The sequence below is a fragment of the Scyliorhinus torazame genome, chromosome 13 (genome assembly GCF_047496885.1).
Source record: "Scyliorhinus torazame isolate Kashiwa2021f chromosome 13, sScyTor2.1, whole genome shotgun sequence".
Classification (NCBI taxonomy): domain Eukaryota; kingdom Metazoa; phylum Chordata; class Chondrichthyes; order Carcharhiniformes; family Scyliorhinidae; genus Scyliorhinus; species Scyliorhinus torazame.
The window spans coordinates 39,295,662-39,315,544 of NC_092719.1; the positions used below are offsets into that span (position 1 = coordinate 39,295,662).

Below are 19,883 nucleotides of genomic sequence, written 5' to 3' on the forward strand. Positions count from 1 at the left end.
TTGCATCACGAATATCCTGAACTTTCCTAATGATTCAGCAGGTAAATGGGCCAAAGGCGGTGCGGTACTGAGACATAAAGATCAGGAAGGTCAAAATTTGAATATTCTCCTGATAAGTCCTCGGGAGAGCCCGTCACCTGTGGTTAATTAAAAAAGCTAACGACAGTATTAAACTTAAAGAAAATTGTGCAAAGACAGGTGGCAGGTCCGAAGATTGGAAAGAATAAAAAGAACAGCAAAGAATGGCAAAAAGGTTGATAAAGAGGGAAAGATTACAGTATGACAGAAAGCTAGCTAGTAATATAAAGATGGATAATAAGAGTCTCTGTAAGGGTCTCTAAATAAGAAAGGAGTTAACAAAGTGAGCATTGCTCCTGTAGAAAGTGCATCTGGAAAATTGATGATGGAAAGCAGGGAGATGGCGGATGAATGAACACCATTTTCCATTGGTCTTCACTATAGAGGATGCAAATATATCCCAGAAATAGCTGCAAGTCAGGAAATGGGAGGGAGGGAGGGACTCAGGGAAATTATAAGAACCAGGGAAGTGCTTTTGAGCAAATTATTGGGTCAGCGGGATGACAAATCCTTGTATCCGAGACCTTAACATTTTGAAAAAAGTGGCTACTGCGATAGTTGATGCATGGGTTTCAATTTTCCAAAATTCATTGGATTTGGGGAAGGCTACATTAGATTGGAAGATAGTAAATGTAATTCTTTATTCAAAAAGGGACAGAGATATAAAACAGCAAACTATAGGCTAGTTAGCCTAACATCTGTCATAGGGAAAATGTTAGAAGCCATTATTAAAGATGTGAAAGCAGGCACAGAAAAAGTTACGGTAATCAGGCTGTCAGCATAACTTTCTGAAAAGGAAACAAGGTTTCACCAATTTATTGGAGTTCTTTGAAGGAGTCACATGTGCTGTAGACTAAGAGGAATTGGTGGATGTACTGTACTTACATTTCAGAAGGCATTTGATAAGGCACCACATTCAAGGATATTGCAGAAAATGAATGCTCACGGTGTAGGGGCAACATATTGGCATGGATTGAGGATTGGCTAGTTAACAGGGAACAGAGAGTTGGCAGAAAGTGATCTTTTTCTGGTTGGCAGCATGTCAAAAGTGGTGTGCAAGATGGATCAATCTTGGGGCCTCAACTTTCTATAGTTTATATAAATGACTTCAATGAAGTGGCTGACAGTATAGTTGTAAAATTGCTGATGACACCATGATAGGTTGAAAAGTGAATTATGAAGAGGACGTCAGGATTTACAAAGGAACATAGATAGGCTAAGTGAAGGGGCAAATATGTTGCAGATGGAGTAAATTGTGGACAAGTGTGAAATTGTCCATTTTGGCAGGAAGAATAAAAAAGCTTATTATCCAAATCATAAGAGATTGAAGAGCTCTGAGGCGCAGAGACTTGGGTGTCCTAGTCATGAATCACAGAAGGTTAGTATACACGTACAGCAAGTAATTAAGAAAGCTAATATACTGTTATCGTTTGCAATGAGGGGAATTGATTACAATAATAGAGGTTATGTTTCATTTGTACAGGGTTTTGGTGAGACCACATCTGGAGTATTGTGTACAGTATTGGTCGCCTTATTTAAGAAAAGGTGTAAATACATTAGAAGCAGTTCAGAGAATGTTTACTAGACCATTACCAGGAATGGGTGTGTTGTCATATGAGGAATGTTTGGAGAGATTAGGTTTGTATCCAATAGAGTTTAGAAGAGTAAGGGGTGACTTGATCAAAACCTTTAAGATCCTGATGGGTATTGACAGGGTGGATGTGGAGAAGGTGTTTTTTCTTGTCGTAAAATCTAGAACTAGGGGTCACTGTTTGAAAATAAGGGCGGGATTCTCCGGCCTGCCGAACCTGTTTTCTAGTGCGGCGCAGCCGCTCCAGCAGCGGGGTTCTCTGTCCCGCCACCTGGCCAATGGGGTTTCCCATTGTGGACACTCCCAGACCGTCGGAAAATCTGCGGCGTGAGTGCGCTGCCGGTAAAACGGACGATCCTGCCGGCAGAGAATCCAGCACAAAGAACAAAGAAATGTACAGCACAGGAACAGGCCCTTCGGCCCTCCAAGCCCGTGCCGACCATGCTGCCCGACTAAACTACAATCTTCTACACTTCCTGGGTACGTATCCCTCTATTCCCATCCTATTCATGGGCGAAATTCTCCCCCAACGGCGCGATGTCCGCCGACTGGCGCCAAAGACGGCGCCAATCAGACGGGCATCGCGCCGGCCCAAAGGTGCGGAATGCTCCGCATTTTTGGCGGCCTAGCCCCAACATTGAAGGGCTAGGCCGACGCCGGAGGGATTTCCGCCCCGCCAGCTGGCGGAAATGGCGTTTGTTGCCCCGCCAACTGGCGCGGAAATGCGGCGCATGCGCGGGAGCGTCAGCGGCCGCTGTAAGTTTCCCGCGCATGCGCAGTGGGGAGAGTCTCTTCCGCCTCCGCCATGGTGGAGGCCGTGGCGGAGGCGGAAGGGAAAGAGTGCCCCCACGGCACAGGCCCGCCCGCGGATCGGTGGGCCCCGATCGCGGGCCAGGCCACCATGGGGGCACCCCCCGGGGTCAGATCGCCCCGCGCCCCCCCCCAGGACCCCGGAGCCCGCCCACGCCGCCTGGTCCCGCCGGTAAATACCAGGTTTGATTTACGCCGGCGGGACAGGCAATTTCTGGGCGGGACTTCGGCCCATCCGGGCCGGAGAATCCAGCGGGGGGTCCTGCCTACCGGCGCGGCCCGATTCCCGCCCCCGCCCAATCTCCGGTACCGGAGACTTCGGCGGGGGCGGGATTCACGGCGGCCAACGGCCATTCTCCGACCCGGCGGGGGGTCGGAGAATGACGCCCCATGTATTTATCAAGATGCCCCTTAAATGTCACTATCGTCCCTGCTTCCACCACCTCATCCGGTAGCGAGTTCCAGGCACCCACTACCCTCTGCGTAAAAACCTTGCCTCGTACATCTACTCTAAACCTTGCCCCTCTCACCTTAAACCTATGCCCCCTAGTAATTGACCCCTCTACCCTGGGGAAAAGCCTCTGACTATCCACTCTGTCTATGCCCCTCATAATTTTGTAGACCTCTATCAGGTCTCCCCTCAACCTCCTTCGTTCCAGTGAGAACAAACCGAGTTTATTCAACCGCTCCTCATAGCTAATGCCCTCCATACCAGGCAACATTCTGGTAAATCTCTTCTGCATCCTCTCTAAAGCCTCCACATCCTTCTGGTAGTGTGGTGACCAGAATTGAACACTATACTCCAAGTGTGGCCTAATTAAGATTCTATGCAGATGCAACATGACTTGCCAATTCTTATACTCAATGCCCCGGCCAATGAAGGCAAGCATGCCGTATGCCTTCTTGACTACCTTCTCCACCTGTGCTGCCCCTTTCAGTGGCCTGTGGACCTGTACTCCTAGATCTCTTTGACTTTCAATACTCTTGAGGGTTCTACCATTCACTGTATATTCCCTACCTGCATTAGACCTTCCAAAATGCATTACCTCACATTTGTCCGGATTAAACTCCATCTGCCATCTCTCCGCCCAAGTCTCCAAACAATCTAAATCCTGCTGTATCCTCTGACAGTCCTCATCGCTATCCGCAATTCCACCAACCTTTGTGTCGTCTGCAAACTTACTAATCAGACCAGTTACATTTTCCTCCAAATCATTTATATATACTACAAAGAGCAAAGGTCCCAGCACTGATCCCTGTGGAACACCACTGGTCACAGCCCTCCAACAAGATGTTTCTAATTTAAGGCAGAGATGAAGAAAATGTTTTTCTCACACAAGGTCGTGAGTCTCTGGAACGCTCTTCCTCAAAAGGCAGTGGAAGCAGCTGAAAAGTTACCTGGGCTAGGCAGGAATGTGGAGTTCAGGTTAGAATCAGGTTAACGATGATCTTATTGAATGGTGAACCAGGTTCAAGGGGACGAGTAGCCTACTCCTGCTCCTAATTCATTTGTTCATGTGGCCATGATCCCTGCCCAGGAAGATGAAAATTACCTATCTTTTTCTCATGAGAACTATCTTTATTGGAAAGTTTTATTAAATTAATTTGTGGGATGCGGGCATCGCTGGATAGGCCAGCATTTATTGCCCATCCGTCGTGGCCCTTCAGAAGGTGGTGGTGAGTTGCCTTCTTGACCTGCTGCAGTCCTTGAGGTGTGGGTATGTAGGTGCACCCATTATGCTGTTAGAGAGGGAGTTCCAGGAAGCTGCCCCAACGACAGTGAAGGAATGACGATGTATTTCCAAGTCAGGGTGGTGAGTGACTTGGAGGGGAACCTCCAGGTGGTGGGGTTCCCAGGTATCTGCTGCTCTTGTCCTTCTAGGTGGTAGTGATTGTGGGTTTGGAAGGTGCTGTCTAAGGAACCTTGGTGAGTTACTGTAGTGAATCTTGTAGATGGTGCACATTGTTACCACTGTTCGTCGGTGGTGGAGGGTTTGCATGCTTGTGGAAGAGGGAGCAATCAAGCGGGCAGCTTTGTCCTGGATGGTGTCAAGCTTCTTGAGTGTTCTTGGAGCTGCACTCATCCAGGCAAGTGGAGAGTATTCCATTACACTCCTGACTTGTGCCTTGTAGATAATGGACAGGCCTTTGGGGGTCAGGAGGTGAATTACTCAACATAGGTTTCCGAGCCTTTGGCCTGCCCTGGTAGCCACAGTATTAATATGGCTAGTCCAGTTCAGTTTCTGATCAATGGTAACCCCCAGAATGTTGTTTGTGGGACATTCAGCGATGTAATGCCATTGAATGTCAAGGGGTGGTGGTTAGATCCTCTCTTGTAGGAGATGGCCATTGCCTGGCACTTGTGTGGCACAAATGTAACTTGCTACCTGTCTTCCCAAGCCTGGATAATGTCCAGGCCTTGCTGCATTTGGACATGGACTGCTTCATTATCTGAGGAGTCGCGAATGATGCTGAACATTGTGCAGTAATCCACAAACATCCCCACTTCTGACCTTATGATGGAAGGCAGGTCATTGATGAAGCAGCTGAAGATGGTTGGGACTAGGACACTACCCTGAAGAATTCCTGCAGTGATGCCCAGGAGTAGGATGATTTCCCTCCAACCACCACAACCATCTTCCTTTGTGCCAGATATGATTCTAACCAGTGGAGAGCTTCCCCCGGATTCCCATTGACTCCAGTTTATCTAGGGCTCCTTGATGCCATACTCGGTCAAATGCTGCCTTAATGTCAAGAGCAGTCGCTCTCACATTGCCTCTGGTATTCAGTTATTTTGTCCACATTTGAACCAAGGCTATAATGAGGTCAGGAGCTGAGTGAACCTAGGGAACCCAAACAGAACGGGTGAGCAGGTTATTGCTGAGTAAGTGTCGCTTGATAACACTGTTGATGACTCCTTCAATCTCTTTGCTGATGATGAAGAGCAGACTGATGGTGTGGTAATTGGCTGGGTTGGATTTGTCCTGTTTCTTTTGTACAGGACACACATGGGCAATTTTCCATATTACCGAGTAGATGCCAGTGTTGTAGCTGTACTGGAACAGCATGGCTAGGGATGCGGCAAGTTCTGGAGCACAAGTCTTCAGTACCATTGCCGGGATATTGTCAGGGTCGATAGCCTTTGCCTTCAGCTGTTTCTTGATATCACGTGGAATGAATCGCATTGTCTGAAGACTGACACCTGTGATGCTGGGGACGTCTGGAGGAGACTGAGATGGAACATCCATTTGTGTATGGACACGATACGTCTGAATGATCATCTCATACTCAATATGGTCTGAACCCATTAACTGACAGGAGTCACACATGAAGATTGGCTACTTAAACAAGGTAACTGTAGAACCGTGGTAGCTATAGAGTGCTGCACAGCCCTAAGAATTTCCTCAGTGTCATAGGTGAATAAGGTGTTAAATGTGATTCAATTTACTCTGTACTCTTATACATTAACCTCCAGCCTCAAGTAAATTTCAGCTAATAATTTTCAATTATAATGTTCAAGAACTCATAAATATGCCTTTGTCTATGGACTTGAACTGAATACATTTTTTTGATGTTGTGGATGGGGACATCAGATAGACCAGGACTATGAGCGCATTGACATTACTAGCCAGTCGTTGTCTAACGTGGAAATAATAGAAATGTTAGTCCAAATTTCCACTTCTATAGTTTTCATACTTCATATCCTGATATAATTTTCAAAGTTTAAGGAGTGCCAATTGAAAGAAAATCCTCTATAAACACCCACTGGTTGGGAATTTCTGGCCTCTCTGTGGTGGGACCCGCTGTGTGTGTGGGCGGGGGGGGCAAAATGTAGAGAACCAGTCAAAAGTCCATTGACCTTCAGCGGGATTGGAAGATCCCGGCAGTGGGATGGACTGGAAAATCCCCGCTTGCGTCATATTTTCCCACTTTATCTCCTGTGCATATGATTTCTAAAAAGCTTTCATTATAACAGTAAAAAAAAAATTATATTTAGAATTAAAACAAATAAATGCCATTCCATTTCTCCAAATATTACCAATCATTCCCTATAGGCTTGAGACAGATACCAGGCTTAATCCTATTGCAAAATTTTAAAAGTAATCTTATCCTTCTGCGTCAAAGAGAATAATTGAAAACTAATGTGTTCCTTTGGCCTATATGGTTTTCATCTAAATTACTGCGTTCCTGTAGTTTTTGCATAAAGGTCATCATTTTCACATGATCTTCATCTTTACTTAGTTGCCACAAATTAAACCAGCTATCCTGAAGATCACCAATGCAAAAGGAGGATGTAGCTGCATAACACATGTGCCTTCTGTCAACAAGTTGGTTCTCTGGACTTTGACACATCCTTTTCAATGATTTAGCATAGCTGAAATTTAGTGCAAAGAATTTAAAATTATAACCAAGTAAATAAACGGGGCGGAGTGGTTAACGCTGCTTCATGGCCCTCAGAACCCGGGTTCGATCCCGGCCCCGGTCACTGTCCCTGTGGAGTTTGCACATTCTCCCCGTGTCTGTGTGGGTTTCACCCCCACAAGCTAAAGATGTGCAGGTTAGGTGGATTGGCCACGCTAAATTGACCCTTAATTGGGAAAATATAATTGGGTACTCCAAATTTATATAACATTTAAAAAAAAATATTAACCAAGTAAGTTAACAATTTGTCTGCAATTTTCAATCATGTCAAATGTTATTTTCTGTCTTCCCATTGTCCACTTCCACCATTATCTAGCTATCAAACTGGTCGGCAAAGTTGTAAAAGATCAAATCAAAACACCATCATTTCATTTCAACCTTTTTTATGCTCTTAGAAATAGCAACTTAATGCACAATTGTGAAAGGCTATATCGATATCTGGGCATGCGTGTCATGATTCCGTGTGTTTTGGGTAATTCCGCTTCCAATTGAATTTTACTTAGCATCTCAAAAGGTTATCCAATTGAACCATAGCGATCTCTTCAAAAAGGGTTTTTGGAAAGAAAGATTAGAATCCATCAGTTTGGATGTAGCTCTAGATAGTGAAATGAGAGGACAATTAAAAAAACGGATAATTGTGGCATCACTAGCAGAAAAAGATGTACCACATCAAGGAAGAGGTTTGCTTATTCATAGATTCATAATAGGCTGTTTGCCTCATAATAGCGCACCATTTTCATCACTGAATATCCAGTCACTTGCACAGAGTTAAAATCGGGCAATTTAATTACAGAGCACCTTTCAAATGTGGAACTTAAATTCTATTTGCTCTTGCTTTTTTTACAAAATGATACTTGTCTTCATTAATTAATCACCACTGAACCTTTTTGGAAAGTTCACACACCTCAATCCATCAACTATGAGGCTAATCAAATTGTCATCGGTGCACAGTGATAAAACATCATCTTCTCAGTGGATTTCTTTCAGAAGAATATTTCAAACCCATTAGTTTGATGACAGATCCATGGGTTACAATCCTAAAGGGAAGGAAATGTATTTACTTAGTGGCTCTTGCAAGCTTATGTCAATTCCCAAGGGATTGGCAGTTAGCTGGGGGCTGCGGCCCAAACCCGCACTCAATTTTTATCTCAATACACTCCTATGAAGCACCATGGGAGTTTTCTGACATTAACGGCGCTGGTTAAGTGCAAGTTGTTGTTACTTAGATAAGTCTTCACTCTTGGTCTGCTGTTAAAAAGCAAGATCATTTCTATTTATTTGCTCAATTTGGTTGTCAATGTGTAGGCCGACAGTCATTTTTCTAATTTTGTTTCAGCTTCACTTTTTGATTTTTAAGTGAGCCTTTTTTAGAATCTTACATTGATCAAAACCTGGCTGTGATTTTGCTTTGATTAATTAAAGAAGAAGAATCAGTAGTGATGTGTTTTCCCAAGATTTTGTTTTCTATATTGGCCATCCACAGCTGATGTTTCATCTACATCTCTGTTTCCCTGCTAGACTAGTAAAATAAAAGTCCTTTGTCTTACTGCATTAGATGATCCTTGAACTACAGGCCAGAACAATTAGTAGCCTTACATGGGGTGGCCATCTGGAGATGGAGGATGACTGATGGACAAACTAACTGATTGATGGCATATGGGAACAGACTATCAAAAGGTGTGAGAACAACTTGGATTGTGAAGTCTGGAAAACCTTGAAGTGCTTGTGAGGCAAATTGATAAGGACTTGTGTGTTTTCGAGGCTTTGAGAAAGTCTGAACAAGGCCTTGAAAGGTTGAAATGGAGCCAGAAATGTGTCTTTCAGAAACACTGCTTCCAGGATTTGGAGCGGCATTGTGCACAGTGGTTAGCACTGCTGCCTCACAGCACCAGGGACCCAGATTCAATTCTGGCATTGGGTCACTGTGGAGTTTGCACGTTCTCCCTGTGTCTGTGTGGGTTTCCTCCGGGTGCTCCGGTTTCCTCCCACAGTCCAAAGATGTGCAGGTTAGGTGGATTGGCCATGCTAAATTGCCCCTTAGTGTCCAAAAGAGGTGCAGGTTAGGTTAAGTGGCGATTGGGATAGGGCGGGGAGTGAGCTTGGGTAGAGTAATTTTTCAGAGGGTTGGTGCAGATCCAATGTGCTGAATGGCCTCCCTCTGGCGATTCTAGGATTGTATGATTTGGGCATGCAGCTGAAGTGGAATAATCAACCATTGAAAACTACGGAGGAAGGGACATCAGAGTGACTGAGTGAAGAATCAACCCCCATATGGAAGGTTACTACTAAGACTTGGTAATGTATGTACTCAGGGGATTACTTTTTAACCAATTTATCGTCCTGCCATGGAACAGATAAAGTGGGGGTTATCCATTTTGGGGACCTGTGTTGGAACTGGGGTTATTGTCTGTGCTATAAAAAATCTGTCTTTCTTATATATAAAAAAAGTGCCTTCTCCTTTCAATAGTTATCTTTCTTATTTCTATTTCTTTTTTATCAATTAATTATAATATTATCATTATTCAATATTCGCTAAAATTGTTGTTTTAACACATTTCTTGGCATTGCCATTCATTCCTGTTACATCCAGAGGGCAGCTCTAAACCCACGTAAGACTCCACAACGAACTCTACAAATACACCTATCATTTCACATAAAAAGTGGAGCTCAAAAAACGGTGCTAAAATTTTACATGTTCACTTCAATTACCACATCAAACTTAAATCCATTTTGGTTAGAAAGTCACATTTTCAATGGATTTCTAACTTAAAGCTGCAATGCCCATCTCCGAGTGGTGGTATATTGCGGACCAGGACAACAAACAGGTCCAATACAAAAATCCGCGATCAATTTAGCAAATAAAAGCTCTATAAAGCTTCTCCCTGATACCTTAAGGCTATCAAGCAAGCAATTAATTTTATGTATTCCCGGTTACCTCACAATCTTTCTTTTACAGCTTGAAGTACCTTGCTCTTTCCGGATCATTTCCAATTCCCTCTTTAAGGGTTTCAGGGAATCCCAGTTCACCAGATGCTTCAGGAATTTGTTCCAGAGGGCAGTGATTCAAAAACTTCTTCTTCCCCGCTGTTATCAGACTCCTAAATGACCCTCTTATGGACTCTTGTGATCGCTTCATACATCTTCTCGACTGAGTAGTACTGCACTCCTGTATGCTTCACCCGATGCCCATGTCTATGTATTTATATTGCTATTTAAGTGCGCCCTATGTTTTTTTTCATATATGGAATGATCTGTCTGGACTGTATGCAGAACAATACCTTTCACAGTTCCTCGGTACATGTACCTCCCATCCATTGACTCTATCTACACTTCCCTCAGTCTTGGGAAAGCGGGCAGCATAATCAAAGATCCCTCCCGCCCAGCTCACTCACTCTTCCAAATTCTCCCATCGGACAGGAGATACAAAAGCCTGAAAACTCACACGAATAGATTCAAAAACAGCTTCTTCCCTGCTGTTACCAGACTCCAAAACAACCCTCTTATGGATTGATCTGACTAATACTACACTCCTATATGCTCCACCCGATGTCTGTGTCTCTGTATTTACATTGTGTACCTTGTTGCCCTATTATGCTGTTTTTTTGTCATGTACTAAATGATCTGAGCTCCACGCAGAAAAATACTTTTCACTGTACCTCGGTACACGTGACAATAAACAAATCCAAATGTAACAATAAAACAAATACAAATGATTCCTTGTGAGAAGAAATACACACACACATTTAAACTAAGTCTTTGCTTACTTGTGTTAAAAATCAGACCCCATATGGCCTGAATCCTTGTCCACCTCAAATAATTAAACCAACTGGAAAGAAAATATTCCCTTCTAACTCTCAGCCTGCATTTTATCTAATATTAAAATCCCTTTCTCATCGAGTTTAACTTGGTAGTTAAGACTCCTCAGAAACTCCCTTGTAATGTTGTCCAGGGCTTTGAAGCCCCACCCGATGCTCTGGGACTACAAGTGAGCGCAATGTTTTACATGGAACCATATCAATGCTTTGTGCTGTGTTATCTCATTTTATAGTGTATTGAAGGTTGTTTTGAAAGTGTATATTGTATTAGTATCACCTGAATATTATGCTAATAAAGCTATCACTGACAATATAGCAATAATGGAAGGTAACTCTTCATGGTTTCATTGTTTCATCTTAAACCGAATGAAATGGCAGCACGGTGACATTTACTTCTAAGCAATAGACCTGGACTACTGAATGAGGCTGTGAAACATGACAAATATTTCCAAATAATCAAACGCTCAGAGGACAGGGAGTTACAGAAAATGTTCAATGATATTAGATTAGATTTGAGAAAGAGATACAAGAATTGCTGACAGCAGCAAGATCAACAAAACTAGATTGAGTTAGCTACGGACAAAAAGCAAAATAATGCTGGAAATCTGAAATGAAACAACTATCAGAAATACATGCCAATTTGTTCAGCTGAAAATAAATTAATTCACATGTAGGAGCAAGACGTTCTCTCATAGCTCAAGCAGACTGTATTGTGTATTCACCAGTTTGCTGCATGCCTGATATATCTGATTTGTCTCAGTGCAATACAGAAATGACACTGGATCTAAATCTACAACAGGTTTATTTATCATACGGACAAATATCTCAGCAATCACAAAATTTGCGGACATGGGGTTGGACTTCACATTCCCCCACCGGGCATGTTTTCAGTGAGAGCGGCACACAAAATACGGTGAACATAGATCAACGAACCGTGTTGACACAATCAAACACAGATCAATTAAACCATTGAACATTACGTACTGCTATAAGCTAGAGGATAAAAATGAAGATTTTAATGAGAAAACAAGAATTATGTAGAACTCATTGGAGATTGGTGACAGCCACATGATAATTACAACTAGGTGACATTGAAAGAATGGTATTTCCAATCGAGTCATGTTAGACTATTCAATTTGGAAGAGACATACTGCAAAACTGCTTGTGAAAAAGATTAGTAGCATACTACTTACTGGTAAGAATGGTATCAGTTTTGCATTATTGAAATAACAGAAATCGCAGTAAATACTCAGCCGGCCTAGCAGCATCTGTAGAGCGAGAAACATAGTTAACACTTTAGGTTGTCTCCTTTCATCAGATCAGAACCTGAAATAATTAACTCTGCTTCTCATTCCACAGAAGCTGTTAGACCTGTTGAGTATTTCATAGAATCATAGAATCATAGAAGTTTACAGCATGGAAACAGGCCCTTCGGCCCAACCAGTCCATGCCGCCCAGTTTTTAACATTAAGCTAGTCCCAGTTGCCCGCACTTGGCCCATAACCCTCTATACCCATCTTACCCATGTAACTATCTAAATGCTTTTTGAAAGACACAATTGTACCCGCCTCTACTACTACCTCTGGCAGCCCATTCCAGACACTCATTACCCTCTGAGTGAAGAAATTGCCCCTCTGGGCCCTTCTGAATCTCTCCCCTCTCACCTTAAACCTATGCCCTCTAGTTTTAGACTCCCCTACCTTTGGGAAAAGATGTTGACTATCTACCTTATCTATGCCCCTCATTATTTTATAGACCTCTATAAGTTCACCCCTAAGCCTCCTACGCTCCAGGGAAAAAAGTCCCAGTCTATCCAGCCTCTCCTTATAACTCAAACCATCAAGTCCAGGCAACATCCTAGTAAATCTTTTCTGCACTCTTTCTAGTTTAATAATATCCTTTCTATAATAGGGTGACACAGTATTCCAAGTGTGGCCGTACCAATGTCTTGTACAACTTCAACAAGACGTCCCAACTCTTGTATTTCCAGCACTTCCCGTTTGTATTTCATATTTCCAGCATCCGCTTTTGGATTACCTCGCTCCTTATTGCACCACGCTTGGGAAAAGTTTAAAAAATTCGACAATGGTTCCCCCTCTGTATCTGGGCAATTTTATGCCATTTCTATCAATTCATGTATGAACATACATAATAGGAACAAAGTAGGCCATTCAGTCTACTTCTCTATTCAATAAGATCATGGCTCATCTGTTTGTGTTTCAAATTCCACATTCCCATCTATCAACAATAACATTTGATTCCCTTGCCGAACAAGAATCTATCTACCTCTTCCTCAGACACATTCAACAATCCTACCTCCACTGCCTCTCAAGGCAAAGAGTTCCAAAGTTGCATAAAACCCTCTGAGAGAAAACATTCCTTCTCATTTCTGTTATTGTTGTTATAATGTGAATTAAAAGGATTTTGCCCAGGTTCGGTATGTAATTCAAAAAAAGGAGCAGGATTCGTCATTTGGGAGACTGAGGGCAGTATTCTCCGGTCCCCCAACCGCATGTTTTTCGGCAGCGCCCTATTTGGTGGTGGCGGGATTCTATCCTCTCACTGCTTTTCAATGGGATTTCCCATTGAACCCCCCCTCCTCCTCCCCTCCACATGCTGCCGCAAAACCGGCTTGGTTGGGCTGTGCTGCCGGTGGGAAAAGTGAATGACAACGACCTGAGAATTCTGGCCCAATTGTTGCCGCCGGGACCGAATAGCGTGCTCTTCGCATTCCAGTTGGGGGTGCTATTCAGAAAAGTGAGTTGGACCATGCAGATGTGCCAGCACACTGCCGGGGTGAATTCAAAGCAATTCTTGCCCAGATTTTGCATGACGGTTTTGCATGAATCTGCCGGCGGGGGACATAAACATCAAATCGCCGTCAGCGAGGGACCAGAGCACGGCGTTGGAATCGACACTGGGCACAAACTTTGATTTTTGGATTACCCACGATTCTCCGCCCGATTCACGTTTCGGAGAATTCAGCCCAAAGAAGTTGTCAAACGTCAAATAACCATACTGTTCTGAATTGCTGTTGTATTAGATTGGTAACTTGCCAAGGGAACAAATCTTTGAACAAAATATAGTTTTGTGTCCAACTCTTTGTTTATAAAGATTGTTATTGCTCAATTAATGGTTTTTGGCCAGACATTGAGTAATTTTTTACATCCTAAACTTCTTTTCACCTTTATTAAATATAGCCAGTCACATCGTTTTTTGACCTATTCTAATAGAATGCCAGTTTATGTAAACCTTTTGTTGACAGGATAACTGAACGTTGAAGAAGTTTGTTTGGTTTCTGAAAACATTATTATTGTTGTGATATCTACTTCCCATAACTAACATATGTCTTCTTTTATACCTGGAACTTAATCCCGTTCTTTACTTTTTCAACAGAACGCAATTGCCCCAATAAAACATGGAAAAGACAATTATATCATCCATCTTATATTTGCAGATACTTGGCAAGGAATCAGCCATGAAAGGTTTGCTTATGTAATCAAACAAAAATTTCCATTTGACTTGCAAATACCTCATGCATAGATGATGTGGAAAAACCCACACATAATTATATGAAATGGAAGCAAACCTTCTTGAAGAAGTTAAATGCTTGATGTCTTCTGAGCAACAATTTGTTCATAATAGATGCCAGGAAGCAAACTATTGCCATAATTTAATCTGGAGATTGCAAATGTCATGAAACACAAAATCAAATTCAAACCGTTTCCAAATATGGTGATATAAAATTAAAGTTTTTAAAGGGGAGACAGTGGTGTAGTGGTGTAGTCAACTAGCAATCCAGAGACCCAGAGAAATGGTCTGGGGACCTGGGTTCAAATCCCTCCAGATGGTGGAATTTGAATTTGAATTTGATAAAAAAATCTAAATTAAATGTCTAATGATGACCATAACACCATTGTTGTAAAAATCCTGGCTGGGATGCTCCGAGCCTCCGCACCACAATTGCACTCAGCACGATGGTGCAGAATGGGGCATCGGACCCACGATCGCGCATACGGTCGACGCGGCGCCAGTCGGGGGCTGTTCAAAGAGGCCACCGCGGCGATTCTCCGCGGACGACTGGCCGAGTTCCCGCATATGGTTTACCCGGCGGGAGCCGTCCTGGTGGGGGGCGGGGGATCGTCACTGGGAGGGGGCCGCCACGATGGCCAGTCCCGCGATGGGGGGCCACGGCCGGAAATGCTGGGCCCCGTATTGGCAGCCAGAGCTGCATGGAGAACTTCGGGGCCCTGCTAGCCCCCTTAAAAATGGAGAAACACTCCGGACTTTCTAGAAAAAAGTCCTGAGTCATTTGGGCCTGTTTTCTCACGGGTGTGGGGACATAGCCCCATTATTGGAGAATCCCGCCCTCTATCTAATTCACTAATGTCCTTTAGGGAAGGAAATCTGTCATCTTTGTTTGGCCTACTTTTGACTCCAGACCCTCAGGCATGTACAATAGATGCTGGCCTAGCCAGCAAGGCCCACATCCTATGAATAAAGAAAATGTAATAATTGTTTGCAGTTATTTTACTTCGTGCTAACCCAGAGTTTAACTTATTCTCCAATGTTCAGTAGGCATGCTGAGATTGAACCGATAGAGATATGATTGCTGCACAGTTACATACGATGATGCAAATTAGGGGGAGGAGTAGGCCATTTGACCCCTTGGACCTGTTCCACCATGTCATGGTTATCTGACGCAAAAACAGAAACTGCTGGAAAGACACTGAAGATCTGGCAGAGAGAGTGAGTTCTGAAGATTCAGTGGATGACTGTGTACTGTAACTGAACTAGAAGGAGGCAAGGTCAATGTCATTACTCAGCTGTGTAACTGATGTCAGATAGAATAATGGTGGCAATGCCATGATTAACCTCAATATACTCAGCATTGGGGATGGTGGGGGCAGGAGGAGATCTCACGAATGCCAATTGCTGGTCAGTAAGCCCTACTGGAAAGTACAGGTGTAATTTTAATCGAACATACTGGTTAGGAAACCTTAAGGAATTGAATTATAATATAGAGTAAAATTGGGCATGTTGCAAAAACTAGCGTTGTGCCAAATGCTGTCAACCTCCTGCCAGATGGGTTGGGTTAATATAGTATTCCACATGATTGACGTAAGCATCAGAGCCAACGGGCGCGATTCTCCGCTCCCGCGGCTAAGTGCCCACGCCGTCGAGATTCACGATGGCGTGAAACGGCCTCGATCCCGACCGATTCAGGGCCCGAAAATGGGCTAGGATTGACTCGGGGCCGCGAAAGCAGCGTCGTCAGCACGCGCCGAGCATTGGCGCCACGTAAAAGTGGCACCGCTTAAATGACGCGGCCAGCGCCGCGTAACTGGCGTAACTTCATCACCCACGCATGTGTGGTTGCCGTCCTCCCCGAGGCCGCCCCGCAAGAAGATGTCGGATGGATCTTGCGGGGCACGGAGGAAAGGAGGTCCTCCTTCAGAGAGGGCGGCCCGCCAATCGGTGGGCACCAATCGCAGGCCAGACCCCTTTTGAGTCCTACCCCGGTGAAAGAACCCCCCTCGCCCCCCCCCAAAGGCCGTTCCCGCGCTGTTCCCGCCGGCAGCGACCAGGTGTGGATGGCGCCGGCGGGAAGCCATCGTTTTGGGCAGGCCGCTTGGCCCATCCAGGCCGGAGAATAGCAGGTGTAACGGAGAATCGCCATTTTGGATGCCCTGGGCGATTCTCCGGCCTGCGCGCGCAGAACCCGATGGGGCCGTTCTCGCCGCTGTGGGTGAATCGCGGGAGGGTGTCGGACAGGCGTCGCGGGGAAAAATGGCGCGCCAAGGGATTCTCACAACCGGCGCGGGAGCGGAGAATCGCGCCCAACAATTTCCACTCGCCCCTTCCACCTATTCCACCCTATCACAATTCTGGGCACCACACTACAGGAAGGATGTGAACATATTGGAGAAAATCCAGAAGAGATTTACAAGAATGCTTCTGGGGTGAAAGCCAGTTATGATGATAGATTGAAGAGGTTGGGACTGTTCTCCTTGGAGAGAAGGCTGAGAGGAGATTTGATCAAGATGTTCGAAATCATGAGGGGGCTGGACAGAGTAGATTGGGGATCCTGTTGCCTCTTGTAAAATGATCAATAATGAGAGGGCTCAGATTTGCAAAAGAACCAAATGTGATGTGATTAAAAACTTTTTCACACTTCGAGTGGTTCGGGTCTGGAATGCACTGCCTGGAAATATGGTGGAGGCAGATTCAATGGAGGCATTCAAGAGGGCATTAGATGATTACTTGAATTGAAACAATATGCAGGGGTGCGGAGAAAAGGCAGGGTAATGGCACTAAGTCATGATGCTTCTTTGGAAAGTGGGTGTAGCCATGATGGGCTAAATGGCCTCCTTCTGCACTGTAACAATTCTGTGATCATGGATCATAGTGAATGTCCTTTGGTTGGCTACACAAATTATTTTGGCCTCCCTCGGTATTTTCACCTGGACACGGGTGGTGGAGATTCACTGCTGTTGTTGGATCTATGTTAGCAGGATGTTTGAAGGATTTGGCTACCAAATGGGCAGGCAGATATGTGGAGCCATACTGTTTCCTGGCAGTGTCTAAGGGCAGCCTATAGTGCGTTTATTGTCCATAATTGCCGAAGGTAGGCATTTTCTATTTTAAACACTCTTGAACACTGAGTGCCTGGAAAATAGCACGACTGCTGTTCAACATTGCTGGGCACCAACCTAACATATGAAGACCCCCACCCCCCAAATATTATCTGGCAGTTTTAATGTGGCCTTATAAATAGTTGGGGTGACAGCCCTGAAGGACCATGGGCGTCATTCTCCGACCCCCCGCCGGGTCGGAGAATGGCCGTTGGCCGCCGTGAATCCCGCCCCCGCTGAAGTCTCCGATACCGGAGATTAGGCGGGGGCGGGAATCGGGCCGGGCCGGTTGGCCGGACCCCTCGCTCAATTCTCCGGCCCGGATGGGCCGAAGTCCCGCCCAGAAATTGCCTGTCCCACCGGCGTAAATCAAAGCTGGTATTTACCGGTGGGACCAGGCGGCGTGGGCAGGCCCGGGGTCCTGGGGGGGGGGGGCGCGGGGCGATCTGACCCCGGGGCGTGCCCCCACGGTGGCCTGGCCCGCGATCGGGGCCCACCGATCCGCGGGCGGGCCTGTGCCGTGGGGGCACTCTTTCCCTTCCGCCTCTGCCACGGCCTCCACCATGCCGGAGGCGGAAGAGACTCTCCCCACTGCGCATGCGCGGGAAACTGTCGGCGGCCGCTGACGCTCCCGCGCATGCGCCGCATTTCCGCGCCAGCTGGCGGGGCAACAAACGCCATTTCCGCCAGCTGGCGGGGCGGAAATCCCTCCGGCGTCGGCCTAGCGGGCCCCCAAAGATGCGGAGCATTCCGCACCTTTGGGCCGGCGCGATGCCCGTCTGATTGGCGCCGTTTCTGGCGCCAGTCAGCGGACATCGCGCCGTTGGGGGAGAATTACGCCCCTTATCCACCACGTCATTCAGGAAGAGTAGTGCAAGTAGGGGTCTATCACGTATCTGCCATCATTTAGTGCTTCAGTTGATCTGAAATATGACTAAGATACTCAAAGGGTAAAGCAGTCACAATTCATCAAATAACTAAATAAAGTTGAACCAATAACCAACCGGCAAATGGCATGGACTCAGTTGCAAGGTAAGAATAATTTTAACAATCATCTGTGGAGCATTAATTGGCTGGAGACGGGACTGTCAGGTGATCTGTCTTTCTATCTTGGACTCTAGGAGGCAATTTTCAGCGGGCGATTACTGTCAGAGAGAACAACGATGCGGGCAGCAAATCCACGGAGAATCAAGAAATGGGATTCTCTGCAGAAACATCGGGGGCGTCATGAATCCCGCCCCCCGCCGGTTGCCGAAGTCTCCGAAGGGAGAAAAGTCGGCGGGGCGTTAATGGCGCCGCTGACGTCGGAGAATGGCACGGGTCTGCGCAAGGCAGCCGATTTTCGGCCTGCCGATATTCTCCCTTCCGGATGGGCCGAAGTCCCGTCGACGTGATGATGGAGGTGAGTGACGGCCTGGGGAGTTGGCCGCTGGGCAGGCGATGGCGTGGCCGCAGTCGGAATGTGTGGGGAGAGGTGTGTCTCAGGTTGTGTGTGTGTGTGTGCGGCGGGGGGGGGGGTGTTAGAGTGGGATGGGCTCCGGGGGAGTGCCAGGAGGGGGGTCCGTGCCGGGGAGGAGGATGGGGGTGTTCCGTGCCGGGGAGGAGGATGGGGGGGTCCGTGTCGGGGAGGAGGATGGGGGGGTCCGTGTCGGGGAGGGGGATGGGGGGTCCGTGCCGGGGAGGAGGATGGGGGGGTCCGTGTCGGGGAGGAGGTTGGGGTCCATGCCGGGGAGGAGGTTGGGGGGGTCCGTGCCGGGGAGGAGGATGGGGGGGTCCGTGCCGGGGAGGAGAATGGGGGGGGGGTCCATGCCAGGGAGGAGAATGGGGGGGGGCCGTGCCGGGGAGGAGGTTGGGGTCCGTGCCGGGGAGGAGGATGGGGGGGTCCGTGCCGGGGAGGAGGTTGGGGTCCGTGCCGGGGATGAGGTTGGGGGGGTCCGTGCCGGGGAGGAGGATGGGGGGGTCCGTGCCGGGGAAGAGGATGGGGGGTCCGTGCCGGGGAGGAGGATGGGGGGGTCCGTGTCGGGGAGGGGGATGGGGGGTCCGTGCCGGGGAGGAGAATGGGGGGGGGGGGGCCGTGCCGGGGAGGAGGATGGGGGGGGTCCGTGCCGGGGAGGAGGATGGGGGGTGGGTCTGTGCCGGGGAGGGGGATGGGGGGTCCGTGCCTGGGAGGGGGATGGGGGGTCCGTGCCTGGGAGGAAGATAGGGGAGGGGGGCCCGTGCCGGGGAGGGGAATGGGGGGGGGGGGGGTCCGTGTCGGGGAGGGGAATGGGGGGGGGGGGGGTCCGTGCCGGGGAGGGGAATGGGGGGGGGTCCGTGCCGGGGAGGAGGATGGGGGGGGGCCCGTGCCGGGGAGGAGGATGAGGGGGGGCCCGTGCCGGGGAGGAGGACGAGGGGGTCCGTGCCGGGGAGGAGGATGGGGGTTCCGTGCCGGGGAGGGGGATGGGGGGGTCCGTGCCGGGGAGGAGAATGGGGGGGGGGGCCCCGTGCGGGTAGGGGGATCCGTGCCGGGGAGGGGGATGGGGGGGCAAGTGA

General features: G+C 47.1%; 1 protein-coding gene across 1 annotated transcript in view; it reads right to left on the reverse strand.

The window, feature by feature from the left end:
* LOC140387800 (DE-cadherin-like) overlaps positions 1-9,886 on the reverse strand; it is a 78,126-nt gene extending 68,240 nt beyond the window's left edge. The window contains exons 1-2 of the mRNA XM_072470927.1: positions 9,837-9,886; positions 6,661-6,854 (exon numbers count right to left, since the gene is read on the reverse strand). Of these exons, the coding sequence (XP_072327028.1) occupies positions 6,661-6,854; positions 9,837-9,886 (244 nt within the window). The remainder of the gene's footprint in view (positions 1-6,660; positions 6,855-9,836) is intronic.
* Between the last annotated feature and the right edge of the window lie 9,997 nt (positions 9,887-19,883).